The sequence below is a fragment of the Mus musculus genome, chromosome 9 (assembly GCF_000001635.26).
Source record: "Mus musculus strain C57BL/6J chromosome 9, GRCm38.p6 C57BL/6J".
Classification (NCBI taxonomy): Eukaryota; Metazoa; Chordata; class Mammalia; order Rodentia; family Muridae; genus Mus; species Mus musculus.
This window is the reverse complement of record NC_000075.6, coordinates 83,420,375-83,430,275: the sequence shown is the minus strand read 5'-3', so window position 1 is coordinate 83,430,275 and position 9,901 is coordinate 83,420,375. Positions and strand designations below refer to the sequence as shown.

The window sequence follows — 9,901 nt, the reverse complement described above, 5'->3', positions numbered from 1 at the left end:
TTTCTTTCCTATGGTATTCTTGTTTCTGTTTCATTGTTTCATGAGTGGTTGCAAAATGACAGAGTCCTAATCTTGCATTTTAATATTTCCTTTCTACTGTTTGCTAAAAATAGTTCTATAAAGACGTGCTTTGTCTCTTATTATTTTGAGATACAGCTTTGATAGCAGAGGCAAGATACATGCCTGCTGAAGCCCCGCCTCCTGCCCTAAGCATCTTGCACAGGTCATTAATTGGACATTCATTTGGCATCTCATGAGTTTGTGGAATTAAGTATATTTTATGTTTTAATCCCTTGCTGATGTAATCCTAATAGATGATTAAAGTGCTCGCTCTCTTGGACCAGGAAGAGCTTCTTCAGGTTAGCCCATGAGCCCCTTGCATGTCCTCTCAGCAGCTTCTCAGGACTTCTTTGCTTTCTAGAATAACCAACCCTCTGGATTTTTCAGTGCGTCTTACACGCCTCCTCCTTCAGACATGGTATCAGATATCTGCATGCCTCCACCTTCAGACATTTTACAAGGAGGTGGTATTTAGAAATGGTATGTGGGCCGGGCAGTGGTGGCGCACACCTTTAAATCCCAGCACTTTGGGAGGCAGAGGCAGGCGGATTTCTGAGTTTGAGGCCAGCCTGGTCTACAGAATTGAGTTCCAGGACAGTCAGGGCTACACAGAGAAACCCTGTCTTGGAAAAATAAAAAATAAAAAAAGAAAAAGAAAAAGAAAAAAGAAATGGTATGTAGGAATGCTTAGTTTGTTTCTTGTTTCTAGTATTTCTCATTGGATATATATATATATATATATATATGTATATATATATATATATATATATACACACACACACATATATATAAATATAATGTTTTCTTTTTCTTTCAAAAAAATTAAAAAGATCAAAGTCACCATGCATTCCTATTGATGCTTCTGATTCAGATTTTGGGCTTAAGAATGTTAGAGCTCACACAAGTAGATTTTTATTTTTTCTTTATATTGAAAATTCCAGTGTCCAAGTACTGAAACAACTGCTCCCTTGCTTTGTCCCAGATATGCAAATATTAGTCTGTTACATATTTAAAAAAATTACTGTGTATTTACTAGTGTGTGTGTGTACGTGTGTGTGTATTTACTGGTGTGTGTGTATACATGTGTGTGTGTATTTACTGGTGTGTGTATGGGGGTGTACATGTGTGTGCATACCAGACAACCTCTGGTGTCAGTCTTTGCCTTCCACCCTGCACGTTGTGTTTTAAAGTAATTTGAATTGATTACCTTATGTTTTTGCCAGCAATTTTATATTAGTTACCTTATTTAATTTCTTATGGTTTATAGGAATTGCTTCACCCCCCCCCCCAGGTTATGGTTTCTGAAGTCAAGTCTGTAAAGTTACATACAAAAGAGGTTAGTGTCTACTGACCCTGAATTTTGTTCTCTCCTTCCTAATAGCTATTTTTTTCAGTAAGAAAACTACCAGTACATGAGGTTTTTAAAATTCAAATGCATTAAAACTAAAGTATTTGTTCTTCAGTCGTACCGGTGATATTTTCAGTGTTGTTCTACAGGTTGTCAGCGACCTCATAGACCACAGACTGTGGAACTTCACTGACATGTTTGAGAGTTCTATGGCACAGCCCTACCCTAGAGAACTCAGTTCTTCAAACATTTGATTTATCCTTTTACTTTTTGAAAATAAAAGGTTATATATATATTTTTTTGTCCCATCACAAAATACCTGAACCCGAGTACTTACAAAGAAGAAAGGTTTAATTATTTAGCTCACAGTTTTGAGATTGGAAACCCAAGATTGGGCAGCTGCAGTTCTGTGGCCTCCTGTGAGGACCTCATGGCAGATGATGGGAGCCCTTGGTGGTGGAGACCTCATGGTAAGCGGAGGGGTGAGAGCGCTTCACAGGTCAGACGTGATCCACGGGCCTCCACCTGAGTCTCTGTCTCTGTTCCCTGTGTTAGAGAAGCTCTTCATCACTGAGCTGTATCCGGACCTCTCTGCTTTGCTTTGGGAATGAGCCTTGCTCAGTTGCCCAGGCTGCTCTGGAACATATGATCTTCCTGCCTCGTCCTTTCTTATAGCTGGAATTACAGTTATGTGGCATCAGGCTCGGATTTGTATAAACAACCTGCCATCTTAAGAACTCACTGTGGGAGACCAGGGTTAATTCCTCCAAGGATAATACTCTCATGACCTAATTACTTTGTATAAATCTGGTCTCTTAAAGACACTGTCAACCTGAGCATAGCTTCCAAAATGCATCTTGTACACTTCGTGTGCTTTGTGTGGTCCTCTGTCCTCTGTCAGTGCTCCCTTCTGCACCCCATGGCTTCTCATATGCTAGGCCAGTGGAGTGGTGTGCCTCAGACATGACCCAGTCTGTCCCTCTCGTAGTAGATCTTGGAGATTTCCCCAGACTGTAGAGCGAATACAGAGAGTCACGACCATCCTCGTTATTTCAATAAGTTAGAGGCCAGCTACTTCCTGGTGCACTCGTAGAGCTATGGGTAGTGGAGCTGCCTTGTGCATATGTCTTCTCATAGATTAGGAAGTACTCTACTATTAATTGTAACTTCATCAATAAGGCTCTGTCTTCCAAATAGGGAGAGGGAGGGAGGGAGGGAGGGAAGGAGGGATGGAGAGAGAGAGGAATCAGTCTCATTATAAAAGTAACCCAATTCTATTTTTCTCATTTATTTTTTTTTGGGGGTGTGCTTTTTGAAGCAGGGTTTCTCTGAGTAATCTTGACTGTGCTGGCATCACTCTGTAGACCAGGCTGGCCTTGAACTCAGAGACCCAACTGCTTCTGCCCCCAAAGTGTTGGGATTAAAGGCATTCACCACCACTGCCTGGCCTCATGTAATTTTTACCTTATTTTTTACATGGTGCTGTGGCATGCTCATGTGCTAAGGATGATTTTGTTCACCAAGGATGTTTTATTTTAGCCTTTATACTTTTGCATTGTATTTTTATAGTCAGTCTTAGGTATTTTTCTTATTTGCAGGTTTTTTTTTTTATTACTTCCCCACATAGAAAAAATACTGACAATTCGATCATATTGTCTTGTAAATTTCTAGGATCATGTTTGTAATCCTCAAGATACAAGGGCAATCAAAATTAGTTGACATCTATTCAGGAGGAATGTTATCTTCTAGGCTATGACAAACCTGTCTTATTTAAAATATGTAAGTTAATATATAAAAATATAAGTGATAGCATCTTCCTTAATGTATTTTGCCTTTAGTTACTCTGTTTTGATTAGAGTACTTATTTCATAACTCTTTGAATCTGCTTTCTCTTTCCTCACTGTAGCGAATGAAGTGTATCTTGTGTTTACTGGTGTGGACTACAGACATATTGTGAAGAAAACAAACTGCACATAAATAAAAATTATTGCCAGGACACCAAGACTACGAAGACATTCTTCAGTATTTTCATGAATCTGTAAAATTATGTGACTAGAGAGGTCATTTTTCCAGACGATGGGGGAAAGAGCCCGAAGTCCAGATATTGAACAAGGAAAAAAAGGAGGCAAACACCCATACTCTCATTATTCGTCTGACTTTGGGTCCTCACCACAGTCCTCTGGCCCCTCATCACCTGTCAACACGACGCCATGTGCCAGTACTAGGGAGAAGAATCCCAAAAGACACTTGTCAGACAACCAAGTGCATCACCCAAGTAAGTGTCTAGAGCAGATGCCAGGCACCTGGGTGCTCAGGTGCAGCTCGGCTAGACCCAGAATGAATGAATGGAGCTTTCCTTTCCGAGTGTTTGTTGTTGTGCGCATGGAGTAGGCTGATTTGCATTTTGAATAGGCTTTATTTTCATAAATTATATGTTGCTTGTATTTAAATATTACCATATATTACCATTTTTTATATTCATGTTCATATAGAAGAAAGCACCATAGCCAGCTTATTCTCTCTTCTTCGTAAGGAACTATCTTGTGATCTCTGAGACACTTGGAGGAAAGGCAGTTGTGCTTTTCCATATCTTTAAGTAATTGAATGCAGTGACATTAATTGGTTATGAGGTATTTTCTTTCATAAACCTGTGACCTTAGGCGGGTAGCACAATGCTCACTGAAAATGTGCAACTTAAACCTAGGGATGGGCTTAGGACTCTGCATTATTGTCCAGTTTGTTTGCCATTCACTGACTTAAAGGAGACTAAATTATTATTAAACATTATTTTTGTTACTAAAGTGTTAACTAGTCTGGAACATGCTTAGCTGTTTAATGTTAGATGACTTTCTTCATTTTAATAAATCTCTGGGTCCAGAAAATCCCATTGTACTGAGCAACAAAATGCACAGAATTTGTTAGAACAACATAGAACAATAAGCTATGGCAAAGGAAGTAACTATGACACACAGATACATGCAGCACACTTACGATAACTACTCTGCAGATTATTGAGACTTCTCGAGGCCAGATAGGAGTGGGAAATAATAATAATACTAAAATAATAAATAAATAAATTTTCACAATAACTCCAAAATCGCAAAGAGTGCGTATCCCCATGAGAGCCACCAGTTCTTGTACCCTAGGCCAGGTCCTCAGGATGCCCATCTCCTGACATCTGACATCTGAGCACTTCTCTTGTTTGGCTGCCATTCCCTTTTGCCCTTCCCCCTCTTCTAAGCATCACCTTTGTTTTTAACCTTTCTCTGAATCTGGTTCTTACAGTTTAATTAATTGGGAGCATGGTCTCAAGTCTGTATACCCACAAAACTCTTGGCCAGTTGAACCTTAGAAAATGCCGGGTATTCCTAAGGGTAATTTATGCATCTAGGCTATTATTGACAAGAAGTGCTTGGGTTTTTCTTTCCCTTCCCTGGAAGCTCCCCAGGCAGGGAGTCAGAACTTTGTAAGCCTTACCTTGTATTTTGAGAATATTGCTGAGAAGCAGCAGTGAGAAGTCGTCCCAGCAGCAGTCAGGAAATTCAGTTATCATCTCCCCTCTGGTTTGCCCACTTTCTCCTGTGCTGTCTTTTGAATTAAACCCTGAGGTCATTTGTCTGCCTAGACCAGGCAACGGGATTAAATTGAATTAATTTCTTGTCTTACTTTTTGTTCTATTTCTGTGAAGAGACACCATGACCATGACAGTTTTTATAAAGAAAGCATTTGATTTGGAGGTTGCTTAGGATTTTAGAGGGTTAGTCCATGATCATCATGGCATGGAGAATGGTGGCAGGCAGGCAGGGAGAGAGAAAGGGAGTCTGGGCCTGGCATGGGCTTTTGAAACCTCACAGCCCACCCCCAGTGACACACCTCCCACAGCAAGGCCACACCTCTCAATCCTGCCCAAACAGTTCCACTAATGAGGAATCACATTCAAATGTGAGCCTATGGGGACCATTCGCACTCAAACCACCACACTCCCACTCCTGGTACCAACTTCTGTGATTGCAACTGTGAGGAGACCATGACCGGGGCAACTCACATACAAGAAAGCATTTAACTATGGTGCCTTGCTTACAGCGTCCGAGGGTTAGTCTGTTATCATCATGGCAGGGAATGTGTCAGAACTCGGGCAGCCATGGCGCTGGTAAAGTTAACTGAGAACATTACATTCTGTTCTACAGGCAGCAAGCAGAAAGTGAGATTGGGCCTGGAGCAGGCAGGCTTTTGACTTAGAAGTTGGTTTTGCTTGGTTATTTAGATTTTGAATTTTATACTTTAACATTTTGATAGACTTTTAGATATCTCTTTTAAAGGGTAGTTCTGTATATATCCTGAGACTTAATATTGAATAAATTTTTAATGAAAATACTTTTACAACTTGGAGAAATGTTATAATATCTATATCTAGCTATATAATATATGTATATACATATACATATATAACATATGTATACTTTTAATAATTTTATGTGCTTTTAAAATCACATACATTTTACTTATGTGTGTATGTCTCTGTGTGTGTGTGTGTGTATTTGGAAGTTGGGTATCATTTCTTAGGAGCTACCTACCTTGTATTTTGAGACAGTAACTCTTCATTGGTTTGTAGCTTGCCCAAGTGACTAGACTAACTGGCCAGTGATTCCCAAGGATTTCTTATCTTCACCTTCATAGTGCTGGGATCACAAGCTCATACCACCATGCCTGACTTTTTACCATAGCTGACTTTTCTACATGGGTTGTGGAGCACAAACTTGGGTCCTTTTGTGACAGACATTACCACATGAGCCATCTCTAATCTCCAAACTCTCTTTAAATAGAAGCCAAGACAAAAAAAAAAAGTCCCCGGTATTTAAATTCTACATTAGTACTAGCTGGCCTGGAACTCATAGAAATCCACCTGCCTCTGCCTCCCACCTGCTGGGGATTAAAGATGGCACTACCACATTTAGCCTATAACATCTTTTTTTTTTTTTTTGAGGGGGGGTGTTTTGTTTGTTTGTTTGTTTGTTTTGTTGTTGTTGTTTTCGAGACAGGGTTTCTTTGTGTAGCCCTGGTTGTCCTGAAACTCACTGTGTAGACCAGGCTGACCTGGAACTCAGAAATGTGCCTGCCTCTGCCTCCCAAGTGCTGGAATTAAAGGTGTGTGCCACCACGCCCAGCTTTAAAATCATTTTTTAAGAACAAAAACTAATTGTGTGTGGTGTGTGTGTGTGTGTGTGTGTGTGTGTGTGTAGACTACTTGTTCTGGCTGGATAGATAAATTGTAGCATAGGTATGGATCACTCACATTACTACTGTCTCTCTTTCAGCCGTTAGGAAAGTAAGTCCTAAGGCTGTACCCAGCAAAAAGGGCATCCGAGTGGGATTTCGGTCCCAAAGCCTCAACAGAGAGCCACTTCGGAAAGATCCAGATATCGTAACAAAGCGGGTTCTTTCTGCCAGACTTCTGAAAATCAACGAGCTGCAGAACGAAGTGTCAGAACTACAGGTCAAGTTAGCCCAGCTGCTCAAAGAGAACAAGGCTTTGAAAAGCCTTCAGTATCGTCAGGAGAAAGCGCTGAATAAGTTTGAAGATGCGGAGAACGAGATCTCACAACTTATACACCGCCATAACAATGAGATTACTGCGCTCAAAGAACGCTTACGAAAATCTCAGGAGAAGGAGCGGGCGACAGAGAAAAGAGTGAAAGAGACAGAAGGTGAACTATTTAGGACGAAATTTTCCTTACAGAAACTGAAAAAGATCTCCGAGGCCAGACACCTACCGGAGCGAGACGATTTGGCCAAGAAACTGGTTTCGGCAGAGTTAAAATTAGATGACACGGAGAGAAAGATTAAGGTAAGACTGTGTGCCTTACCGTTCGTTCGTTGTGTTCTGTAGCCGGTTCTCACTGGGCGTTTGAAGGGGACTCTGATTGAGTAGCCCATTGCAGCTCAGCCTTTGCTTAGACCTGAAAGTAGTTTTTATAATGTTAATTTTCTGGATAGAGATTAAGGACAGAGCTGGGCTGGTGGTGTGGGGTTTTAGTCCTAACACTGAGGAATCAGAGGCCAGGGCATCTTGGTGAGTTTGAGACCAGACTGGACTACATTCTGTGCCAGTCAGTGGTACACAGTGATACCCTGTCACAAACAGCAACAGAAACCACAAAAGAAATTCAGGACACCTGAGAATGTGTGTAGGGGCTCGGGAGAGAGCTTAGTGTACAGCATACCTGCTTCTCAAGTAGAAGGACCTTGGTTCCACACCCAGCACTTACAAAAAAGTAGCTGGGTATGAGCTCTTCAGTGCTGGGGAGAGGAGGTGCGGACAGGCAAATCTGTGGGGTTTACTGAGCAGCTAGCCTGGCCTACTTGGTGAGCTCTAGGTACCAGTAAAAGACCAAGGTAGACAGAAGCTAGGAAGGAATCCCAAGGTTGATCTCTGGCCTTCACACATGCATGCATACCTTCGCTTACGTGGAAGACTATATATTTAAAAGCTAGATGTCAAAGACTGTGGATATTATTAATAATCCATATGTAGATGGATAAATTTGAATCTTTTCTGGAAATGCTCTCTTTGGCTTTTTGACTGTCTTAAAGAACAGTGATGTGTAGTAAATACTCTGTACCAAAAAAAAAAAAAATCCCTTTCCTTGAAGCTAGAAGTTCATGCAGCAGGAGGAAGACCATAAGGTGGCAGAGAGAGGGTCTGAGAGAACACTGATCAAAAAACTAAAGCAAAAAGGGGGACTGCCCAGGGGAAAGAAGGGTCCACGTGGGCTAAGGAACATGGGGGGACAATGAGTGGAGGAGGGAAGCAATGAGAAGGAGGATGGTGGCTTACAGGTGTGTGATGGGTTAGTGAGTGTGAGGGCCCTTTGCATAAGAGACCTACGTGGCAACAGTCTGTGTACAGGGAGAGGGAGGCACAGATAGGCCCGGAGTGGTGGCTTGTGCTTGCAATGTGGGCACGTGGGAAGTCAAGGCCTGAGTTCAAAGCCAGCCTTGACCAGGTAGTAAGACTCTTTGTTTTACTCCCTATTTCCAAGATCTTTATAGATGGAATGCATTAATAGGAAAACTACATAGAAAGAGTCTCTATTCCCTTTGTCTGGTGTCCCTGGTATTTTATAACCGTCATACAATATTAGAGTCTGGGAGTTGGTTCTAATACAGTGAGGTGATCCAACAGACTCCTCTTTGTATTCATGTGTAACATGATGCACAGTTTAATCACATGCCTATTGGTGTGTGTGTGTGTGTGTGTGTGTGTGTGAGAGAGAGAGAGAGAGAGAGAGAGAGAGAGAGACCAGGGCTCCAGTCAAGATACAGACCAGTAATACCTTTCATGTCCCCCTCTAACCTGAGATGCTTACTAGCAGACATCCTGTAGTTCTGTCATTTCAAGACTGCTAGATAACTGGAGTTGTTTATTATAGATAGAGGCTTGGCGCTGGCGTACATCACTTACACTCTAATGCCAGCTGTTGGGTAAGTCAGTGGCTTTTGATTTCTAAGTCATGCCTGACAGTGTGGTGACAGACTGTCATGGTAAAGCCAACTGAAGGATGTCACCCCTTGTTTTCATACTAACCAGTAAAGCTGCTCAGACCAATCATGTACAGATTGTCTGTATGAACATGGCTTTCATTTTTCTGGGGATGTGTACTGGACATACATGTACTGGATTGTCGGATAAGTATGCTTGTCTGTGAAGAAACTACCATCACCTTTCCAGGACAGCAGTGTCAGGGCATGTTCTGTCAGCGGGTGCCTTCTGCTCTGGTGCTTCTCCTCATCAGCATCTGGTATTAACCTTATTCTTTACCCGATCTCACAGGCCTGCAGCATCTTATTGTACTGTTAAAGTGCATCTTCGTAAGATGTTGGAGTTGAACATCAGTTCATGATTTTATTCAGCATCTTTTTTTTTTTTTAATTTTGTTCTTGGTGTTTTTTTTTTTTTCTTTTCATTTGCTAAGTGGATTATTTGTGTATAGTTTTTTTATGTCGATTTCGAGAGTTCTTTATTTTTCTTGATACAAACCTTTTAAAAACTGTATGGTTTGCAAATCTTTTCTCACACTCTGCAACTCTTCTTACCATCTTCACAGATGGAAAGATAGTTCAAGAAGGAAAGATTTGAATTTCATTGTGGTCCACTGTAACAGATTTCCCTTTGACCTCTTGAGCTTTGTTGTCAAGTCTGAGAATCAGTCACCTGTTTTCCTTTTCTTATAGCATTAAAGATTTTCTCCTGTGCTGTGACCACAAGTCGTTCATTTTCTAATCTTTACTAAGGAACAAATGACAAAATATAAATGTTTAAGGTGTACAGCTCAATATTTTATAAGCACTGTGTTTTATGTTTTTCATGTAAGGTAGTGGTTTATTTTGAGTTTATTTTTTTGTGCAAGAAGTTTCGGTTAGGCCCCAGAATCAGGGCTCTGTTACTCTGGTGCCATTAGAAAAGGCAGCCCTCTCGCCTTCTCTTGGGCATGT

General features: G+C 41.1%; 1 protein-coding gene across 10 annotated transcripts in view; it reads left to right on the top strand.

The window, feature by feature from the left end:
• Window positions 1-9,901, top strand: part of Lca5 (Leber congenital amaurosis 5 (human)) — a 51,640-nt gene that overhangs the window by 12,719 nt on the left and 29,020 nt on the right. For 6 of the 10 annotated variants that reach the window (NM_029434.3, NM_027448.2, XM_006511537.4 and 3 more), the window contains 2 exons: window positions 3,315-3,683; window positions 6,724-7,253. In NM_029434.3, the coding sequence (NP_083710.2) occupies window positions 3,485-3,683; window positions 6,724-7,253 (729 nt within the window). In that variant the 5' untranslated portion in view covers window positions 3,315-3,484. Of the gene's footprint in view, window positions 1-1,327; window positions 1,397-1,437; window positions 1,879-3,314; window positions 3,684-6,723; window positions 7,254-9,901 lie in introns of those variants that run through there. The other 4 variants (XM_006511534.4, XM_006511536.4, XM_011242833.3 and 1 more) reach the window with 2 other exon arrangements.